Source organism: Chrysemys picta, chromosome 11 (genome assembly GCF_011386835.1).
Source record: "Chrysemys picta bellii isolate R12L10 chromosome 11, ASM1138683v2, whole genome shotgun sequence".
Classification (NCBI taxonomy): Eukaryota; Metazoa; Chordata; order Testudines; family Emydidae; genus Chrysemys; species Chrysemys picta.
Window position 1 is genome coordinate 2,817,362 of NC_088801.1, and position 23,215 is coordinate 2,840,576.

At 44.2% G+C, this 23,215-nt stretch overlaps 2 protein-coding genes across 7 annotated transcripts in view; both read left to right on the forward strand.

Moving 5' to 3' along the window:
• The window catches only part of USP37 (ubiquitin specific peptidase 37), a 57,241-nt gene that overhangs the window by 6,975 nt on the left and 27,051 nt on the right, over positions 1-23,215 (forward strand). For all 6 annotated transcript variants that reach the window (XM_065560457.1, XM_065560459.1, XM_065560458.1 and 3 more), the window contains 8 exons: positions 9,657-9,838; positions 10,203-10,277; positions 11,062-11,159; positions 17,285-17,369; positions 18,719-18,880; positions 19,924-20,055; positions 21,670-21,793; positions 22,827-23,032. In XM_065560457.1, the coding sequence (XP_065416529.1) occupies positions 9,657-9,838; positions 10,203-10,277; positions 11,062-11,159; positions 17,285-17,369; positions 18,719-18,880; positions 19,924-20,055; positions 21,670-21,793; positions 22,827-23,032 (1,064 nt within the window). The remainder of the gene's footprint in view (positions 1-9,656; positions 9,839-10,202; positions 10,278-11,061; positions 11,160-17,284; positions 17,370-18,718; positions 18,881-19,923; positions 20,056-21,669; positions 21,794-22,826; positions 23,033-23,215) is intronic.
• LOC135974106 (uncharacterized) lies at positions 298-5,052 on the forward strand. Its single transcript, XM_065560461.1, has 2 exons — positions 298-1,632; positions 1,920-5,052. Exon 2 carries the CDS (start codon positions 3,626-3,628, stop codon positions 4,907-4,909), a length of 1,284 nt encoding a protein of 427 aa, XP_065416533.1. The 5' UTR covers positions 298-1,632; positions 1,920-3,625; the 3' UTR covers positions 4,910-5,052.

Here is a 23,215-nt window from a genome sequence, read left to right on the forward strand (position 1 = left end):
CCAATCTGCAGTATGATCCAGGAACGGCATTGACTGGCTCTGGAAGGGTGCATTTACTCCTTGTTGGATAGGCAAGTCAGGCTGCTGGAGAAGTGAAGTAAAGGAGAAAAACATATACTTAAGGATCTGCACCCAGCATAGTTCTGTGCCGTGTTTCAGCATAAAAACTTAAAGCAACATTCAGAAGTTGAGTATGATAGATGAAATAAAAATGCAAAGCTGAGGTATATGGTAATTGGCAGTTTTGGCTGCAAGTGACATCTTGCATAGTAAACATCTGTTAAGCAGTTTTTGGTATCAGATTAGTTTGATTTTAATCTTTTGTGAGATTCTCTTCAGCCTTTCAGGCAAAATTATCAGACCTACTTTACTGAAACCCACCTTTCTTGAGGCCGCTTTTTGTTGACTCCTTTGCTTGTCGCTGTGACGGTTCTCGGGATACCCAGGACTGTAAGTCACCTTGCTGTACCCCCAGTCTTCAGTGAAGGAGCGTCTTGTGGTAGCTGGGTGTCAGCTCCCTGACACCACCAGCCTTTCAGCCATTCAAGCACTTTTCTGGGCTATGCCAGCTTTAACTTGCAGTTTAACAGTAGCTGCACCCCATCCCTGAGTCCCTTTTACTCCTGACAGAATTCTGCCCCCTGTGGGGGCGCAGAATTCATATGGCCCGCATTTTTCTGTGCCCCCATGCATCTGTTCCAGTGTGCCTAGAGCAGCCTCAGAGACGGGGGAGGAGGGCTGGGCGTGTGCGCCTGCATGGTTGATCATCGTCATGGGGGTGGGGGGCTGGGCATACGTGCATGCCAACAAGTGAGAGAAAGAGAGAGAGACTCTGTCCCTCGCTGGTGTGGAAGGGTAGGGCTTTTTATTATGCAAGAGGCAGGCTAGAGGCAGAAATGTAGCAGCCTGTCTGCTAGTTAATTGTTCTCATTCTCTAAGGCAGAAATGTAGCAGTCTGCCTGGTAGTAACATTGTTAATGTTCCTATTGTTAGTAAACGTTCCCATTCTCAGTCAATTCCCCCAGGAGCATAAACCTGTGAAAGTTTTAAGGCCGCTACATTACCAGAGTGATGTAAAGGAGTCGTCTTATAAGTTACAGTAAGAGAATCCTCAGCAAGGAAGATCTATGTGCTTTCTCACTTTTTTCCTGTTCCAAAGTGGCACAATGGGATTAGATTACAGCTAAGGATTTATTTTACTTACCCGTTTAAAAAAAACAAAAAAACAAGACAGAAGGCAAATAAAACATGTACCAAGCAGTCAATAAAATGTCAGGACAATCAGAACCAAACTCTTCCCAAAGTACCCAGCCAGGTCCAGATGAAGTTACCAAAGGGATGTTTGTTCTTTTGCACATGAACGGCCTTCACATCACGCATCAAAAACAGCTACACCAGCTTCTCGTGCTCAAGAATTCCCCACAAAACTGCATGCAGATGGAACCAAATTATTTTGCACATTGTGCAGCGTTGTTCTCAGTTATGACCAACGGTCTGTAATTGTGGATCATTTTGCATCAAAAAAACACAAACTGAAGGAAGATACAGCTCAAGAGGAAGGCAGAAATAAACATCAGAAGACCATTACAAGTCCGCTGAAATACAAAACACCGGCAGAGAGAACGTGTGGAGGTGAGTGGAAATATAAGAAAATGTTATAATACAGAAAAATAAGATAAGTAGCATAGAACAGTCATAGCGATGGGGTCTTTCCGCTTGCTCTGAAATCTTGAATAGACAGCTCTGTTTTTAAACTACTTTTTTGTAAATGGTGACTGTGATCATTTACTATACTATAAATCTAAATTAAAATCTAGAAATGCAGAACTAAATATACGAAGAAGTGTATTAATCTAAGATTAAAGGTATTACATGGATGGTAAATATTTGCGCTCACTCAAGACTACTTCTGCTTTCAGATTTGTACAGCACGGGTGAAGAGACAAGCAGGTGCCAACATCCCCTTGTGAAAGACTGACCACCCACTTGTGAGGGAATTTCTTGACAGCAGGGTCCAGAATAGTGGTGCAGTTCCTGGTAGGACACAACTGACTGAGACATACTTACCTGAAGTGTACCTCAAAGAAAAGGAAAACTTAAAACTGAAGCTTAAAGACAAGAAAATCACTGTTATCTTTGTTGAATGTTGCGATGATGAGGCAAGATCAATTCTGAATGTACTGTTTGCATCATTACAACCTGATTGCTGTGGGCATGTTAACTCTTTTTTGGTGGATACAGTGTTTTTAGATGCTGTTAATCACACAACTGTTTCACAGGCTGTAGTCAAAGCAGTAAGTGAGTTCCAGACTGATTATGAAAGTATTGTAGTAATTGATACTGACGATGCTACTTACATGAAAATGTCATTTGATTCTGTGTTTTCTACACGGTTTCCAAATTTTGTGCATATATCCTGTTTGGCCCATATTGTTAACTTAATTGATGAATCATTTAGAAAGCCTTTTCAGCTAGTTGATACATTTTTAAGGTGCTTCAAAAACATGTTCTATAACTCTGATGGTAGGAAAGCGAGGACCTCCGTTTCATGAACCAGAAACTACAAGAGGAGTCTCCAGATGCAAAAGCATCCATGCCTCCTAGCCCAGGTGGAACACACTGGAACAGCTGGGTCCATGCTGTCCAGTATCACTCTAAGAACTTTCCGTGCTAGAAGGAGTTTTTTAATGAAGAGTGCAATAGCAGCTCCCCAGTTTCTGTGCAAACTAGTCAGAAAATGCTAAATGACCCAACTAATTATGCATTGTTGAAAGAACAGATCACTTTTCTAGCACAGAAATGTGAACAAAGTCTCAGTTTAAATCTGGCATTTGAGAGCAGGAAGCCTTGCACAGTTAAAGCATTTCTTCTTCTGTAAGAACTGCAGATATATTTCAGTTCACATCTAGAGCTCCCTTCAGAAAACACCCCAGAGTTCTTCAAATTGAGGGAGACAGAAAACTTATCTCCTGTTAAAAGATTTGCCTATCTAGATCTCTTTAAAGAGGCATTCCATGAAACATCTGAAAAGCTTGACAAATATTTGTCATTTGGACAACCAGGTCTAAATTTTCTGAAGGCTTGTAGGTTATTCCATCCTTATCGTGTTTCTATCCTGCCAGAACACTGTGAATACTTTCAAGCAATACCTGGTTTTTCTGAGGTACCCGAACAGAAGCTAAAATTGTACAGGGAAAAGATTCTTCCTGAAGCTATTCAGAGTCAGCCTATTTTTGTAGACCTCTAAGGGTATGTCTACACTACGAGAGTAGTTCGATTTCACTTAAATCGAATATGTGGAATCGATATTACAAAGTCGAATGTGTGTATCCACACTAAGGACAGTAATTCGACTGTGTGAGTCCACACTAACGGGGCAAGCGTCGACACTGGAAGCGGTGCACTGTGGGCAGCTATCCCACAGTTCCCGCAGTCCCCGCTGCCCATTGGAATTCTGGGTCGAGCCCCCAATGCCTGCTGGGGAAAAAAATGTGTCGAGGGTGGTTTTGGGTAACTGTCGTCATCCAACCGTCACTCCCGCCCTCCGTCCCTGAAAGCGCCGGCAGGCAATCAGTTCGCGCACTTTTCTGCTGAGTGACACCGCGGACGCCACAGCACTGCGAGCATGGAGCCCGCTGCGACCATCGCTGCAGTTATGGCCGTTGTCAACACCTCGCACCTTATCAGCCACCTTTTCCAGAGGCAGATGCTGAGAAATCGGGCGAGGAGGCTACGGCAGCGTGATGAGGACATGAAGTCTGAGAGTGGCACAGACCTGTCACAAAGCACGGGACCCCGCGCCTTGGACATCATGGTGGCACTGGGTCATGTTGATGCCATGGAACGGCGATTCTGGGCCCAGGAAACAAGCACGGACTGGTGGGACCGCATAGTGCTGCAGGTCTGGGATGAATCCCAGTGGCTGAGAAACTTTCGCATGCAGAAGGGAACTTTCCTTGAACTTTGTGAGTTGCTGTCCCCTGCCCTGAAGCGCAAGGACACCCGGATGCGAGCAGCCCTGACTGTCCAGAAGCGAGTGGCCATAGCCCTCTGGAAGCTTGCAATGCCAGACAGCTACCGGTCAGTCGCGAACCACTTTGGCGTGGGCAAATCTACCGTGGGGGTTGTTGTGATGCAAGTAGCCAACGCAGTCGTTGATGTACTGCTGTCAAAGGTAGTGACCCTGGGAAACGTGGAGGTCATCATAGATGGCTTCGCCGCAATGGGATTCCCAAACTGCGGTGGGGCTATAGATGGAACTCACATCCCTATCCTGGGACCGGACCACCAGGCCAGCCAGTACATTAACCGAAAGGGCTACTTTTCAATGGTGCTGCAAGCACTGGTGGACCATAGGGGACGTTTTACCAACATCAACGTCGGATGGCTGGGCAAGGTTCATGACGCTCATGTTTTCAGGAACTCGGGTCTTTTTAGACGGCTGCAGGAAGGTATTTACTTCCCGGACCACAAAATAACTGTTGGGGCTGTGGAGATGCCTATAGTGATCCTCGGGGACCCAGCCTACCCGCTAATGCCATGGCTCATGAAGCCCTATACAGGCACCCTGGACACTGAAAAGGAACTCTTCAACTACCGGCTGAGCAAGTGCAGAATGGAGGTGGAGTGTGCTTTTGGACATCTCAAGGGGAGATGGAGAAGCTTACTGACTCGCTCTGATCTCAGCGAAACCAATATCCCCATTGTTATTGCAGTTTGCTGTGTGCTCCACAATCTCTGTGAGAGCAAGGGGGAGACCTTTATGGCGGGGTGGGAGGTTGAGACAAGTCGCCTGGCTGCTGATTACGCCCAGCCAGACAGCCGTGCAATTAGAAGAGCCCAGCGGGACGCGCTGTGCATCCGGGAGGCTTTGAAAGCTAGGTTCCTGAGTGAGCAGGGTAACCTGTGACTATTTACTTTGTTTACAGAGAAGCTGAACCTGCCCCCGTTTCTTTACCCAGTGAATGTTCACTATCCTTTCCAGTTTCATACCCCATTCACCACCTTCCAACCCACGTTTAAAAATAAAATCACTGAAAATTTGTTAATGAACAACATTTTCTTTATTACTGTTTTCGCGGTAAAGTGTTGAAACTGGGTCGCAGACTGTGGTGGGGAGCGGGTGTAGTGTAGTGATGCAAAGGATGCTTCTAAACTCGAGGAATGACAGGCTCCTACTTCTACAGTGGTCTGCACTGGTGGACTGATTGTTTCAACGGAGCCTGCCACCCCTCCTGTTCTGGACTCTGTGTGTGGGGGCTATGTGACTTTGTGGCGGGGGAGGGCGGTTACAGATCCTCTGCTGCATGGCTCTGTGATCCAGGATAAGGACTGCTGCATAAGATCTGTAACCTCCCCCCCCCCGCCACAAAGTCACATAGCCCCTCCCCGCCCCCCCCCGAAAATGAAAACCACCTCCCAGACTGACCAGGGTGCCTAGTGACTGCACTGTGTGTGTGACCTGCTGCTGAACCTGCCCCCGTGTCTGTACCAACCCCCTTCCCCCCTTCAAACAGAGTGTCCTCTAAAAAAACATGATGGAAACAGTAATTAACAGAAACGTATTTTTTATTAGCAACTAGACAGTTAGGGGATGAAACTGGGATGGGGGCTTGGGTGAGGCGGGAAGGAAAGGACTTCTCAAATTTTGGGGAATGACAGCCTTCTGGTACTTGAGCACTCTGCAGGGGTAGAGTGACAGTTTTCACGGACTCTGCAGCCCCTCCTTCTTGGTACTTTGGGTGAGGGGGGCATGGGACTTTGTGGCGGGGGACGGTGGTTACAGATAGACTGCAGCAGGGCTCTGTCCTCCTGCCTCTGGTCCTGCAGAACATCCACAAGGTGCCGGAACGTGTCCGTTTGCTCCCTCATTAGTCCAAGCAGCGTTTTTGAGTCACCTGCTGGTCTTCCTGCCGCCACCTCTCCTCCCGTTCGCTGTGTGCTCGCTGGTATTGCGACATGTTCTCCCTCCACTGGGTCTGCTGGGTTGCCTCGGCTTGGGAGCAGCCCATAAGTTCTGAGAACATGTTGTCCCGTGTCCCTTTCTTTCTACGCCTAATCTGCTCCAGCCTCTGGGAGTCTGATGACCGGGTAGGTCGGGAGACAGTCACAGCTGTGGGATGGGAAAAAGGGAGTGAATTCCTCAGAAAGATAAATTTTTTGGTGAACAAAGAAAATAGTCTTTCTCTGTGAACAAGACCATTCACAGCACCTATCACATGCGCACTCAGGACAAGGTCGAATTTTCGGCCTTCGCATTCAGTCCCTGGGGTCTTGCAGTGCAGATCACACAAGCAGAACAGGACAGCGGAATTTGGGTAGCAGGCTGACATGGTAAGCCGTAGACTTGTGGCAGCTTAAAACTTTAATAACACCACTGCCCTACTTTCACGTTCAAAGCAATGCTCCTAGCGTTGGCCAGTTCCTGCTGCCAGCAATCCGGCAAGCATGAACTGTGCCCCTGTCCCACCCCCTCGCGGCTGTCCCCGGGAAAGATCCCTCTATGCTGCCCCTTTCCCGCCTCCACCGCATGGCTGTAAACTGCTGGTTGCAGTTCTGTAAAGGAACAGGCAAGCAGTTCCAATACTAACATTCCCCTAATTCAAAGCAGGTGACCATGAGCGACATCACTCTGATGAGGATTTCAGACAGCGATAAAGAATGCATGCTTCGTGAAAGCCTGCGAAGACCAGGGCCCTATGCCGCCATGCTGTGCAAGGCAATGATACCGGAGTACTTGATGATAGCCTGGCGCGGAAATGTTTCATACTACGGAGGACACAACAAGGCCGCTCTCCCAAGGAACCTCATGCAAAGGCTTTCCAATTACCTCCAGGAGAGCTTCATGGAGATGTCCCATGAGGATTTCTGCTCTATCCCCGGACATATTGACCGAATTTTACTGTAGCTGCACTGGCAAGGACTAAACAGTAGAGCGCCTAGGGCAAACCAATCAAGAGAAACCGGACATTGTTTGATTTTTTTTTGCAGCAGTTGCACTGCCAAAGACTAAAACTTTAAGTGCCTAGGACAATCTAATCATGAAAAACCCACAGTTAATATTAATGTTCTGTTCAAAATAAATGTTTACATGTTTAAAACACTTACCGGCTGATCCTTCCCCTGATTCTGGGTCCGGGTTAACGCCTGGGGACGGTTGGTAGGGGATCTCTGTGAGGGTGATGAAGAGATCCTGGCTGTCTGGGAAATCAGCGTTGTAAGTGCTGTCGACTGCCTCGTCCTCCTCATCTCCTTCCTCATCTTCCCCACTACCATCTCCGAGGAAGTGGGCGTCGACAATATCCCATCCTCAGAGTCCACGGTCAGTGGTGGGGTAGTGGTGGCGACCGCACCTAGGATGGAAGTCGAATTTAAGAAACCTCTATGTCGAACAAAATAGCTTTGTGTGGACGGGTGCAGGGTTAATTCGATTTAACGCTGCTAAATTCGACATAACCTCCTAGTGTAGACCAGGCCTAAGTGTTTTGGCTTTCAATGACAGAGAGAATTCCAGATATTGCCAAACTGGCCTTGAATTGCATAAATGCTGTCTGAAATTCTGCAGATGCAGAGAGACGTTTTTCACTGTACAATTTGATCCTTTCTAACAGAAGGAAATCACTAAGTGAGAAAAACATGAAGGCTCTTTGTTTTCTGTACTATAATTTAAATGAAAATACTGGATTGCACTGAAATGCAGGACAATGATTATCACACACTTTCATGTGTGAAATTTTGAGCAATTTAAAATGACATTCTACTCCCCCTCACTTCCCCCGCCCCCGTTTGGTGTTCTGTAATGTAATTTAAATGAAAATCCAGAATTATAACTGGAATGCAGGGTATTAGTTACCAAGTGTTTATAACTTTCATGTGTTTAGGAAATGCTGAATGGTTATTGTGACCTTTTTTCTATATTGTAGTTTAAATAAATTACCCAAACAATTGAAACTGGTGTCATTATATTGCATTATTTTGACAAATAATCTTTGCAGAATTTTGAATTTTTTGGTGCAGAATCCCCCCAGGAATACCCTTTGAATTGTTGCCCTGTGATAGCCAGCCCCTGACACTGGCTGCTCACAGAAATTCCGGATCCTCTGTGCCGAAAGGTACAGTGTACCCCACTTTACCAGTTTTACCTTAACCCCTGCTCCTGTAAACCACACAGTACTTATGAGCATTTACAATAAAACAAAAGTAGGTTTATTTAAGAAAAAATAAAGATTTAACTAGAAATAGAGGTGGAAACAAAAGGTGATAATATAAAACAAAATCCATAAAACAGGACCCCGGATCTGCACTTCTTAATGGTTACCTTTCCTATCTAATAAAGTAGATCCCCCCCCACGCCCCCAAAGTACAGCCTGTTGCAGAGCTGCCTAGTTTCTCAAGAACCAGGATCCAAATGTTCCTGAAAGCGCCTGTGCTCCACAAGGGGTTTTCTCAGTGAGTGGATACAGAGTGCTTCTCCTTTGTCTGTTACAGTGAAAACAGCATTTTGTTTATAATCAAAGATTCACCCTGACTTGTGAAGTGCTACCTTTGAGTGAGTTTGATTGATTGATTGTTGCCTCAGATGGTTTTCTATTCTAAGTATTGCGCAAGTCTAAACAATTGACCCTTGCATTGCATCACTAGTCAAACAGGGCGGGGTGACAACTCCCCCCTGCCCAACTGGGCCATCACTGAGACAGTGACTAATTTCTTCTCCAAATCCATAAAGCATACTTTCAGTGTAAATCCATTATTCCTTAAATACTACCCATACATACATCTCACAAAGATGAATCTTGACATGTTACGAGCTTTCTGTGCTTTATATGTAACTCTTTATGGATAAATATCCTGTAAAATGTGTTTGGTGTAATGAGTTTGTCAGGTTGGAGGTGAGAGTTGTTAGCAAAGAACAGAGGACCCTTTGCCATGGTGCCTCGATCAGTCACTTTACTGTAAGTTTCACTCTGTATTCAAAGGCTTTCAGTTACATAACAATTCTGTGAAAGTACCAAATCAATCCTTTTATTGCAACCTGAAGCGGAAGTTGTTTTAAAATTATTCCAAACAAATTTTCAGTGCTGCTTAAAGCGTCTTAAAATAAAAACTAATGCTGTGTACAGCATGGTTAGCCCCTCTAATTCAGTCCTCAAGCCTGAAACATACCAATATTACTTAGAATTAGCCAACTATGTCAACTCTTTCCATGGCATTACAGTTGTTTTTGTTCATTTTGGTCAAAAGCAACAGGACACTGTTCTTAAAAATATCTGTCTTAATATTATTGCCCTTTATTTTATAGCACCCACAGGTGTAGTAGGTGTATCTCAGAAGACCTAAGACATGGTCTGTATCTGAAAGAATTTGGTGTGCTGTAGAAACAACATCAATGATGCTGATAGTGTGGGAGGGGAAGAAGGATAAAGTTTGCATGGATACTGCATTTATGCATTACCACAATCTGGTGGTTTTACAATGGCTTTTCACATATGCCAACTTTACTCCATCTGTGCAACATTAAACTCTACTGTCCTTAAACTTTGCATTTCCCTGTTTTCAGATACTGCATTTGTGGGAGAGACATTTAAATGCCAATTTGGAATAACAGTAAAGTCATTTTCAGTTTTGATTAGTGTGGATTTCCCCTGTGGATTTTGCAGGTTCCTTCCAAAAGAGTGACTGTGGAGGGAAAGGAAGAAAATCCATTTCGGAAGGGGCTGGGCAGCCCAAGTAGAGCATCTGTTAAGACTTCCCCAGGAAGTGGAACTCCTAGCAACAGGGTTAACATTTCAGTGTCTCCCACTTCATCAACTCCTCACAGAACGGGCTTACTAGAAAACCGGTATGAATCAAGCTCCTTCAATATGCTCTTATCAAAATTTAGCACTATACAAATGTGTAATCTTAACAATTTACTGTACGTATAAGCCCTTTCGGTTCATTTTTATGATTTTTTGGTATTGCTTTGAAAACCGTGTTAACAATCACATTTCCAGCTCATGGCTGGTCCATGAGCTCTGGGAACAACCTAAAAGAGCTGTGTGTGCAAAATTCGTTGTTGTATTTTATATTTTAAACTTGAAAATTGTGAAAGGTTAGCAGGAAGTACAGAGAGCACATGAGGCATGCGTGGTGGAGGAAGAGGTTTGTCTTTGTCCTTCTGAATTAATGATTCCTTAAAATGATTTATTCTTGTGCTATGTTAGTGAAAAGAGGAAAAGAACACAGCCCTCTGGTTCAGAGATGAATGAAGATTATCCCAAAGAGAATGATTCTTCAACGTAAGTTACTGCTGATCTTTATAGGTTCTGACGCAAATTCCTCCTGCATGTGCCCACCTACTCTTAAAATATGAGTCTTGTTGAAAAGAATACACAGATCTTTCTCTGTCAAAATAACATTGTAATATGTGTTTGGAAAGGGTTAAGGACTAGGGAGTGAGGTATAGCCCTATATAGGTATGTTAATTCTGCAGTTGTATGTTATCTACAGACAATGTGTTTGCCTTGTAAGTTAGCACTAACCGAACACATCTTCTATAATGGTGTTGGATGCTAAATAAATATGTGGGATATTCACCTTTTGGTGGTAATTTGCACTTGTTTTGCCAGAAGTTGTCTTATTGGGTTTGAGTTTTGACTTGTAAGAGGTCAAAGCACAAAGGAGGATGGTATTTAATACAGCAGAGATATGTGTTTGAAGTGATAGTGAGAAGGCCCATTTAATGAATTACACCTCTACCCCGATATAACATGAATTTGGACATAACGCGGTAAAGCAGCGCTCGGGGGGAGGCCGCGCACTCCAGCAGATCAAAGCAAGTTCGATATAACACGGTTTCACCTATAACACAGTAAGATTTTTTGGCTCCCGAGGACAGCGTTATATGGGGTAGAGGTGTAGTTGGCTAAATTTGTTTGCTGATGAGGTGTACATACTTCGTAGTTAATTATAACAAAGGCCAATATGAATTAAATATCTAAAAAAATTTAAAGTGTAAACATTAACCAGGAAAAAACTGTACTTCACATAACTGCTCTGACTTCAGCTCCCATTTATCTGTAGCAATAACAAAGCTGTGACTGATCCGGCATGGAAGTTTTTAAATAGTAGCAGAGAGAAACAGCTGAATCTGAAACAGACAGAGGAGAACAGGACATCAGGTAAACATTAATTTTATATCCTTTTCTCTGGCCTTGAAAAAAATGCGATCTTACTCGACTCATAACTATTAAGAAAGCTGCTGCAAAAATAGTTTTCCTAGCCTGTCGCTTTGATCATGTCAGCCATCTCTTTTGAAGTCCTTTGAAGGCTCCCCCCTCTATTACATCAAACATAAGCTACTTGTATTCCCTTTCAAGACCCTTCACAGCCTATCATAAGAATGGCCAGACTGGTTCAGACCAAAGGTTTATCTGGCCCAGTATCCTGTCAGCCAACAGTGTCTAATGCCAGGCGCCTCAGAGGGAATGAACAGAACGGGCAATCATTAAGTGATTCATACCCTGTCGCCCACTCCCATCTTCTGGCAAACAGAGGCTAGGGACACCATCCCTGCCCATCCTAGCTAATAGCCATTGATGGCCCTGTCCTACGTGAACTTATGTGGTTCTTTTTTGAACCCTGTTGTAGTCTTGGCCTTCACAACATCCTCTGGCAAGGAGTTCCACAGGTTGACAGGGTGAAAAAATACTTCCTTTTGCTTGTTTTAAACCTGCTGCCTATTTCATTTGGTGACCCCTAGTTCTTGTGTTAGGAGGAGGAGTAGTAAATAACACTTCCTTATTTACTTTCTCTACACCAGTCATGATTTTGTAGACCTCTATCATATCCCCCCTTAATCGTCTCTTTTTCAAGCTGAAAAGTCCCAGTCTTATTAATCTCTGCTCATATGGAAGCCGTTCCATATCCCTAATCATTTTTGTTGCCCTTTTCTAAATGTTTTCCAATTCCAATATATCTTGTTTGAGAGGAGGCAACCACATCTGCATGCAGTATTCAAGATATTGCCTACCATGGATTTATATAGAGGCAATATGATATTTTCTGTCTTAGTATCTATCCCTTTCTTAATGATTCTCAACATTGTTAGCTTTTTTGACTGCCACTGCATATGAAGTGGATGTTTTCAGAGAACTATCCATACTTTGCATTTATCAACATTGAATTTCATCTGCCATTTTGTTGCCCAGTCACCCAATTATGTGAGATCCTTTTGTAGCTCTTCACGGTCTGTTTGGATTTAAGTATCTTGAGTAGTTTTGTTTCATCTGCAGATTTTGCTACCTCACTGTTTATCCCTTTTTCCAGATCATTTATGAGTATGTTGAAAAGGACTGGTCCCAGTATACACTCCTGCAGGACACCGCTATTTACCCCTCTCCATTCTGAAAACAGATAATTTATTCCTACCCTTTGTGTCCTGTCTTTTAACCAGTTACCAATCCATGAGAGGACCTTCCCTCTTATCCCATGACTGCTTATTTTGCTTAAGAGCCTTTGGTGAGGGACCTTGTCAAAGGCTTTCTGAAGATCCAAGTACACTATATCCACTTGATCCCCCTTGTTCACATGCTTGTTGACCCTCCTCAAAGAATTCTAGTAGATTGGTGAGGCATGATCTCCCTTTACAAAAACAATGTTGACTTTCCCCCAAGAAATTATGTTCATCTATAAAAAGAAGAACAGGAGGACTTGTGGCACCTTAGAGACTAACAAATTTATTAGAGCATAAGCTTTCGTGGACTATAGCCCACTTCTTCGGATGCATATAGAATGGAACATATATTGAGGAGATATATATACACACATACAGAGAGCATAAACAGGTGGGAGTTGTCTTACCACCTCTGAGAGGCCAATTAATTAAGAGAAAAAAACTTTTGAAGTGATAATCAAGCTAGCCCAGCACAGACAGACAGTTAGATAACAAGTGTGAGAATACTTACAAGGGGAGATAGATTTCAATGTTTGTAATGGCCCAACCATTCCCAGTCCTTATTTAAACCGGAGTTGATTGTGTCTAGTTTGCATATCAATTCTAGCTCAGCAGTTTCTCGTTGGAGTCTGTTTTTGAAGTTTTTCATCTATGTATCTGACAATTTTGTTCTTTACTATAGTTTCAACCAGTTTGCCCGATACTGAAGTCAGGCTTACAGGCCCAACCTTACCTATCATCTCTCATTCACTATTGAGTTCTTAACTTTGATTGGCCCTTAATACCAGCCTCCGTCGGTCACTTATTGAATTTTCAAACAAGCACCTTTTTGCTTTCTTCCACGTTACCCCTCATTCTTGGGAGGAGCTACCCATGAACATCTGCCGCACACATTCATTACTCTCCTTCAAATCCCTCCCTAGCTTTCGTTTGCCATGATGCCTACGAAAAACTTGGCAATGTTTAGGGCACTGGTATGCTGGGACCACTATTTATTTCAGTGTTCTTCACTGCAAGGCCTGTAAGCCAGTGGTGGCTCCCATGGACCCTAAGTGTGGTTCCCTGTCGATCGCTCTCTCTGGCAGTGCAGTGAGGCTGTAGCTAAGGCAGGCTCCCTACCGCTCCTGGAAGTGGTCAGTATGCCCCCGCGAGGAAAGTGGGGGAACAGAGGTCTCAGCGTGCTGTTCCTGCCTGCAAGCACCACCCCCACAGCTCCCATTGGTCGGGAACAGGGAACTGTGGCCAATGGGAGTTGCAGGGGTGGTGCTTGCAGAGAGGGGCACCCCCCAGAGCCACGTGGACCGCAGGGGCGCGTTGGCCCCTTCCAAGAGTGGCATGGGATTGGGGCTCCCCGAAGTAAGTGCTGCCACTTCAATGGGCAGGTTCTGAATAGCTCTTCCGCCACCGAACCTGTAGCCTCCCAGAGCCAGCCCCCAATAACCCCTCCTGCACCCCAAGCCCTTGCCCCAGCCCTGAGCCCCCTCCCAGAGCCAGCCCCCCATACCCCTTCCTGCACTCCAAGTAATATTACCAATAACGGTAATATTACTATATCGACCAACAAAGAACTCAGAATGTTCAACCGCCTGTGTCGGGTTGATGTGGCTCTCGCATTGAAGGTTTTTTGCCAAAGTGGCCCCCTCTTCAAAAAATAATGAAGAGCACTGATCTATTTTTTTGACGAATATTCTCAGGGAATGTCTTCACTACGGAGCTAAATTGGCACTGCTGCAATTGATGCAGCGGCATCGATTCAGCACGTCTGGTGAAGATGTGCTAAATCGATGGCAGAGCGCTCGATTTCTATACTCCACCTTCCTGAGACGTGTAAGGTAAGTCAGCGGGAGAGCATCTCCCATTGACACAGCGTAGTGTAGACACCGCGGTAAGTGGATCTAGCTACGTCGACTTCATTAGCGTAGCTTAGATCGATTTACCGCGGTAGTGTAGGCCAGGCCTCATTGATTCCTTGTGCTATCCACCTGTTGTTTCTTGTCTTGTACTTAGACTGGAAGGTCTTTGGGGGCAAGAATGGTCTTTTAGTCTGTCTGTACAACACCTAACACAATGGGCTCCTGGTCCATGACTAGGGCTCTAAGGCTTTATGGTAATACAAATTATTATTATTATTATTATTATTAATGAAATCATAGAAATGTAGGGCTGGGAGGGGACCTTGAGAGGTCATAATAAATAGTCCTGCCAAGTCAAGATAGGTAAGTGGCAGGCACGGACTCTAATGCAATTCTTTTCTTAGAATCATGGATGTGTAGGACTGGATGGACTTCAGTAGGTCATCTAATCCAGTCCCCTGCACTCAAGGCATGACTAAGTAATAACTAGCCCATTCCTGACAGGTGTTTGTCTAATCTGTTCTTAAAAAAAACTTCTGGCGACAGAGATTTCACAACCTCGCTAGGCAATTTGTTCAGTGCCTGACTACCCTGACAGTTGGGAAGTTTTTCCCTTGCTGCAATTTAAGCCCATTGCTTCTTGTCCTATCCTCAGAGGTTAGTGAGAACAATTTTTCACCCTCGTCCTTGTAACAACATTTTATGTATTTGAAAACTGTTAGGTCCTCCTCCCCCCCAGTCTTCTCTTCTGCAGACTAAACAAACCCAATTTTTTCAATCTTTCCTCATAGGCCATGTTTTCTAGACCTTTCATGATTTTTGTTCCTCTTCCTCTGGCCTTTCTCCAATTTGTCCATATCTTTCCTGAAAGGTGGTGCTCAGAATTGGACACAATACTCCAGTTGAGACCTTATCAGTGTGGAGTAGAGTGAAAAAATTACTACTTCTGTCTTGCTTACAACACTCCTGTTGACACATCCCAGAATGCTATTTACTTTTTTTTGCAACAGCGTTACACTGTTGACTCATATTTAGCTTGTGATCCACTATAACCCCCAGATCCCTTTCCGCAGTACTCCTTCCTAGGCAGTCATTGCCCATTTTGTATGTGTGCAATTGATGGTTCCTGCCTAAGTGGAGTACAGCAGCCCAGAATAGGGATAACTGGCCAAGACTTGTCAGAGCGGGACTGTCCTTTTTTGAGGAAAATCGCCTTGCCCTAGTTGCAGAAAAACACCAGAAAAGAAAGGAAAGACAACTGTCGTGGCCCAACCCTGTCTTCTCACACCACCTGCAATGTCTGCCAACAAGCCTGTGGCTCAAGGGTCGGACTCCTCAGTCACCAAAGAACCCATGAAAAATAAAACCTGTGAAAGAGATCATCCTCGAGGGATTGCCGATGACTTTGAATTTCATCCTGTTTGCTTCAGGCCATTTCTTCAGTTTGCCCAGATCATTTTGAATTTAAATCCTATTCTCCAAAGCACTTGCAACCCCTCCCAGCTTGGCATCCTCCGCAAACTTTATAAGTGTACTCTCAGTGCCATTATCTAAATCATTTATGAAGATGTTGAACAGAACAGTACCAATCCCTGCAGGACCCCACTAGATATGTCTTTCCAGCTTGACTGTGAGCCACTGATAACTACTCTCTGGGTATGCACTCACATTATAGTAGCTTCATCTAGGCTATATTTCCCTAGTTTGTCTATGAGGAAGTTATGCAGGACAGTCTCAAAAACCTTACTAAAGTCAAGATATTCCACATCTACTGCTTCCCCTCTATCCATAAGGCTTGTTACCCCATCAAAGAAAGCTATTAGGTTGCTTTGACATCATTTGTTCTTAAGTAATCCATGCGGACTGTTACTTATCTTATTATCGTCTAGGTATTTGCAAATTGATTACTTGATCATTTGCTCCATTATCTTTCTGGATACTGAAGTTAAACTGACTGGTCTGTAATTCCTCTGGTTGTCCTTATTCCTCTTTTTATAGATTGGTTCTCTATTTGCCCATCTTAATGATTATCTTAGAAAACTCATGAAATGGCTCCGATATCTCCTCAGTCAGCTCCTTGACTATTCGAGGATATAGTTTATTGTAATTCTAAACATTGAGCACCTTGTTCACAAAGGGGAATGTAATCTAGATTCTGTCTTTGTGAGAAACATTGGCTGGTGCAGATTTAAAAATGTGAATACACTTTATTTTGGTATAACTCAGACTACAATTATTTTGCTAGTCAAACAAGTAAGGTTGATGCTGAACTAATAAGTGAAGTCTTTAAAAAAGATTTTAAACAAGTTCTCTGTTTATCTGCAAGTACAGGTGGCAGCAGTAAACTTCCTTCAGGCTGTACAGTTGGCCTGAACTCTGCATCTTCCATCCCAAAGCCAGGATGAAAGTGAACAATAATTCTCTGTCCACTTAATAGACGTGCTTGAATCTTGTGAAGTTATGGTTTTACATGGCAACATTTATAATTTGAATCAGTGGGGTGTCAGAATACATCTCATTTGAAATACTTCATGTTTTGCCCACAAATGTACATTAATTTACTATGAAATGGAGAATAGGAAAAGAAACTTAATTTTCAGTACAAGGTATTTGTTTTGAATTTTGTGTACACGGTATTGGAAATCATAGCTAAGAAGGGTTTGCATGTATGTAATTTTCATGTTTGAACTACTGACAAATACACATTCCATTGTTTCAGTTGTTGGTTCCACATTTTAACAGCCTTTTTCAAATAAGCAAATCAGAATTTCAGGGTGGAGGTGTCAAGCCAGCCTTTAGCTTATATGAAAAAACTACATGCACTTAGTATTTAGAGCCAGTACTTTCTTCATTACACAACTCTGAAAAAAAATTACTTGTTGAAAAGGTTTTTAAATCCTTTACATATTAAGTATAGTCATTTACCATCCTCAAGTACAGTATACATAGCTGAGCTAGCTGGAATACATGACAAATGTTTTTTCTATTGCTCTTCAAGGGGTTTTGCCTCTACAATCATCCTCCTTTTATGGTAGCAGGTCCACATCAAAGGACTACTCCACTGGCAATTCCAACCTGGACAGGTAGGCATGACTCTATAGTGTTCTCTCTACAGGACAAAGAGCTGTTTTTCAGGAATTTAGGCATTTGATTTTTTGTATGTTTACCAAATGGTATGCATATTTTATTCATGGAAACAAGTGCATTTCATTTTTCAGACATAAATAATGCAGGATTGCTGAAACTCTAGTTTTGTACTAGACTTGAGTTGTCCTGTGTCCTATATGCACGTCGGGCTAGATGGACTTCCTAAAAATATCTTAATTTGCATGTTGTAAGATTTCATCAAGAAAAGCCTGGGTTGTATTAAAGTTATATACAACATACCTCTCTGTTGAGAAGCTCTGCTGTTGAAGGGAGCTTTGCTGGTGCTGGATATCGGAGTCACTGTGTCAGTGAAGATCAGAGCCCCACATTCAGTTCTATGGGCTTGATTGTTTCACACCATATTACTTGAGGGATTTGGAAGAATCTGGGATCAAAACCAAACTCTGCAAGGAAAAGAGTGGATGGTTTAATGGTCTGTGTCACATTTAAAATATCTAAACTCTAGAATCCCAGGTTCAAATCCCAGTGAGATTGAATCAGCCTTCACCCTTCCCAGGTAGATAAACGGTAGTTATTTTTATAAGTAGTAGCTGTATTCCAGTAGTGCCAGATTGGGGCCACATTGTTCTAGGCAGGCACCAGAGAGATACAGTCCTTGCCCCAAATAGTTTCATATTAGACCAGACAAAGGGTAGGGAGAGAGGAAATATTATCCATATTCTAGAGATGAGGAACTGAGGTATTGAGATTAAATGACTTGTCCAGGGTTCTCATGGAAAGTTAATGGCAGAGCCATAAATTCAAACTAGATCTCCTGAGTTGTGGTCTAGTCATGCCTTAACCATAAGACCATCCTTCCCAGAGTTTACTGTGTGGGGATTTGTCCAATGGTATTTTAAAAACCAAAGACTTGTCTGCTGTGGGGTTTGGTGGGTGTTCTGGACCAGTGTTTCCCCTTCCCATATGTAGCCCACTATTTTGCAATGCAGTGTGCACCAGTTGTCTGCCTGGCTGCTGCACTTCATTACAAAGGCGGCACCATTTTATTAGTGAAGTGATTCCTTTATGTGAGTCCTGTTTTGAGATTCTTCAAGACATAATCTAATAAAAGTAGAATAGGACAGCCTTGTCTCCCCCAACTCAATCCCATTTAAATTGCCATGAGTAAATAGACAGCACCTTGGCATGTGCAATGGATAAGGCTGATATGATTGTCATTTTTGTCATGGGCTATAATTGTTGTCTTTGCTACTGTCTTGAAAGAACAGTGTAGTCAAAAACTTACATTTTATTGCCCCCCCCCCTTTTTTTTTGTGCACTGTAGGTCTAGCATATCAAGTCAGACACCCTCAGCCAAAAGAAGCCTGGGGTTTCTCTCTCAGCCAGCCCCACTCTCTGTTAAAAAAATGAGATCTAATCAAGACTACACAGGATGGAACAAACCTCGAGTGCCCCTTTCCAGCCACCCACAGCAACAGCTACAAGGGTAAGTTTCAGCTACTTTGATATCCGACTTTTTTCCCCTGTCGTCTGAATTTGAGCAGACTGAAGTGTACTAATTACATAGAAATGAATTCAAGACCTGGTTCTGAAATGAGTCAGAATTGTGCCTGAGTAAGGAGCCCTTTTCCCAATTTGGGAAAAGAAAATTGTTCGTTAAAATGCTAAGCTGAGAACTTAGTAGTTGATATAGAGAATCCAACTTGTGAAAGGAATAAGCTTGTTTGAAAATTATTCTCTGTACCAAATGAGTAATCACAGTATTTTTATATTTAGATTGTAGAAATACCCATAGATGCTTTCCAGATATACAAGATGACTAATGGGTTGCCAGCTTTCCGGCTGGGGGTGCAGGTTCTGGGGTGGGGCCAGGAATGAGGGGTTCGGAGTGCGGGAGGGGGCTCAGAGCTGTGGCAGGAGGTTGGGGTGCGGAGGGCGGTTAGGGCTCCAGCTGGGGGTGTGGGCTCTGGGATGGGGCCAGGGATGAGGGGTTTGGAGAGCAGGGGTTTCGGGTGCAGGAGGGGGTACGGGGTCCCGGCGACGGTTACTGCAGCTCTGAGGAAGTGGGCGGCAGGTCCCTGCAGCCCCTAGGCGCATGGGCAGCCAGGGAGGCTCCGTGTGCTGCCCTCATGCCCGCAGACGCCGCCCCCACAGCTCCCAATGGGAGCTGCGAAGCTGACACTAAGGTTGGGGGCAGCGCCACGGAGCCTCCCTAGCTGCCCATGCGCCTAGGGGTCTCAGGGATCTGGCGGCCACTTCCAGGAGTCGCGTGGAGCTAGGGCAGGCATGGAGCCTGCCTTAGCCCCAGGCCTTGCTGTGCCGCCGACTGGATTTTTAACGGCCCAGTCGACAGTGCCGACCGGAGCTGCCAGGGTCGCTTTTTGACCAGGTGTTCCCGTCGGAAACCGGATGCTTAGCAACCCTACTAATGGTCTAGGAGGGAGGAGCTATGTTGGAGCAGTTGGGATGGAGAAGAGCAAACGCCTTAATAGGTCAATGTTCAATAATATCCTTTGTTGTTCTTTTCAGATTTTCAAACTTGGGAAATACCTGCTACATGAATGCCATTTTACAGTCCTTGTTTTCAATTCAGTCATTTGCTAATGATTTGCTTAAGCAGGGTATCCCTTGGAAAAAAATTCCACTCAATGCACTTATCAGGTAAACTTCATTTGCTTGGGTGGGATATTTTCTTTTTTGACATTAACTTTATTTAAGAACATAAGAACGGCCATACTGGGTCAGACCAAAGGTCCATGTAGCCCAGTATCCTGTCTTCCGACAGTTGCCAATGCCAAGTGCCCCAGAGGGAATGAACAGACCAGGTAATCATCAAGTGATCCATCCCCTATTGCCTATTCCCATGTTCTGGCAAACAGAGGCTAGGGACACCATCCCTGCCCATCCTGGCTAATAGCCATTGATGGACCTATCCTCCATGAACTTATTTGGTTCTTTTTTGAACCCTGTTATAGTCTTGGCCTTCACAACATCCTCCGACAAAGAGTTCCACAGGTTGACAGTGCACTGTGTGAAAAAAATCCTTGCTTTTGTTTGTTTTAAACCTGCTGCCTATTAATTTCATTTGGTGACACCTAGTTCTTGTGTTATGAGAAGGAGTAAATAACACTTACTTATTTACTTTCTCCACACCTGTCATGATTTTATAGACCTCAGTCATATCCTCCCCATCATCTCTTTTCCAAGCTGAAAAGTCCCAGTCTTATTAATCTCTCCTCATACGGAAGCCGTTCCATACCCAGAAATTCCTATTTTACTCTATCTGCAAACTGGACCTTGGGGTGAATTTGTAGGACATGTTGCTTGAGTATAGGCATGTAGGAGTTGGTTGTGCCTTGAACCCTAGCTGCAATGTAAAATTAGGAAATTGGAAACAGTTTTTGCTGTCTCTGAAAATCCATCATAATTTGGGAATTTATAAGTGTATTGAGGGACAGATTTTGGAAACATAAAGTAGGGTGCATAGGAATTGCCATAGTGTGTCAAATCAGTGGTCTATCTAACCCAATATCTTCTCTGACATTGGCAGAACCAGCTGTTTCAGAAGACAGTACAAGCAAATCTATAAGACAAATATGAAAGAACTTCCCAATAGTGGAAGCATCTTCCTAGTCGCAGTCAGTTAATGGTTGGCTTGTGTCCTAGCACATAAGGGTTTATATGTTATACACTTTTTTATTCTACTTTATGTAACTGTAGAGGTTTATTGTCCATAAAGACATCTGATCTTTTAATATTACTAAGCCTTTGGCTCGTCTCAGGCAGTGAATTACGCACTGTGTTTTACACAGCACATGAATTATGTGCTGTGTAAAACTCTCTCTCCTCTATCAGTTTTAATTGTGTTGCCTTTCAAATTTCACTGACTTGCAGCTGGGTGGAGTGTAATTTACAAAAGTGTTTATTGGCCATAAGAATTAAGGTTAATTATTTATCTGTTTATTTTAATGGGATGTTATTTCATAAGATATTGTACATAACACATTTTGTTACGTACGCTTTACATTGGAGGAATTTTTAAGTGCAGAGTCCCACTGAAATGATGGCATCAGGAGTTAAGTTTTAAAACACTTGGAATCTAAGGGGGTGGGGACAGTTTGTGAAGTGTTGTACAAGCTGAATCCCTCTTCCTCATCCCCTAATGGAAAACAGACTTGGCAAATGTTTGTAGAGAGACATTTTCAGGTTTTACACTATCTACCATAAGATTTGGAAAGCCAGCCAACCAATCGTTCACTGCATTAATTTCTCCAGACGCTTTGCCCATCTGCTTGCTAAAAAGGATGTTTGCAGCCCTGAGGTCAAGAAAGAGCTGCTCAAGAAAGTGAAAAGTGCCATTTCAGCTACTGCAGAGAGATTCTCGGGTTACATGCAGAATGTAAGTGCTCTCTCTTGTACAAACTGCTCCCATGCTTCGTGCACTAGCTCGGCAGTAGGCTGGTTGACTTGGTCTGTGCCCATTGGGCTCAAGTTGATCCTGATGGAGCTGTGAAGCAGGTTGAGCACTCACTGCTGCAGCGCCTCCTGCTGGTCGTGCAGGAATTAGCTCGATTCCAGCACTCTGAGCACCCCCTGCAGGCCTGTCTCTCTCCTTCCTCAAGCCCCCGTGTCCCTCCCGGACCCTGGTGCCCGTTACCTTGGGGTTCTGCCCACAGCAGTACCCCCACACTCTGGGTCTCCCCTCCCAGAGGAACCCCAAACCCCATGTCCACCTTGCCTCAGTGGCTACTGCCAGTCATCATCTAGCCCCCGCCCCCTGGGGCAGATTGCAATCTGTAATGGCCACTCATCGCTGGCAAGGGGGTTGTACCAGCTGCTTCTGCTTATCCCCGGGCTGCCCCTCTGCAGCCCCAGTACCCCCTTAGGTCTTAACAAGGCCTCCACCTGGGGAGCTGCCAGGCTGGAGCTCCCCGGCTCCTCTTGGCCTTCCCCAGCACTGCTCTGCTACTGGTACCCGGTGCTCCCAGGCAGCCAGGTCCTTTCTACTCCAAGTCTGGAGTGAGACTCACTGTCTCCTGCCTCACAGCCCCTCTTATCAGGGCCAGTTGTGCCCTGATTGAGCTGGCCACACCTGCGGCCAGCTACTCAGCCAGCCTCCCTCAGCTGCTCTTCATCCCCGTTCTAATCGGGTCCCAGCCACAGCCCTCTCCAAGGACTGCTTTTAACCCTGGCTCTCCTGGAGTGGGGCAGCCGCCCCCCTATAGCTGTTAGTTGAATGGATGGCTATTGTCAGTTTTGTGGTTATAACAGAACGTTCATGTGATCCTATATAAGACAATTGCATTCAGAGTTAGTCTGTGTGTTTTATCCATCCATCCATCCATCCATCCACCCACACACGTACAGTAGAGAGATTGAAAGCAGGACATGCAGAGAGTCATTCTAATCTAAAGAATTTACACCATTTCTAGGATGCACACGAGTTTTTGAGCCAATGTTTGGATCAGCTGAAGGAGGACATGGAAAAGTTAAACAAAACTTGGAAGAGTGAGCCAGTGTCTGGTGAAGATAACTCGCCAGGACGGGCCTCTGAGGACATCTCAGCCACGAAAGTTTACACTTGTCCAGTTATCACTAACTTAGAGTTCGAGGTTCAACATTCTATCATATGTAAAATGTAAGTATTTTTGAGAGACACAATACTTTCGAAGTCTAAGAAGTAAAAGTTCTGCAGATGGGAGGAAAGTATTTTCATATTCTGTGATCTCATTCATCCACAGACCAACTGCCACATGTAGTACTAAGCAGTTTCCTTCTTTTCCTACATATGATGTAAGCAGAAATGAAAACTTTCCAAATG

Coding starts and splice junctions, on each gene's coding strand:
- LOC135974106 (XM_065560461.1), top strand. CDS start 3,626: ATGGAGCCCGCTGCGACCATCGCTGCAGTTATGGCCGTTGTCAACACC.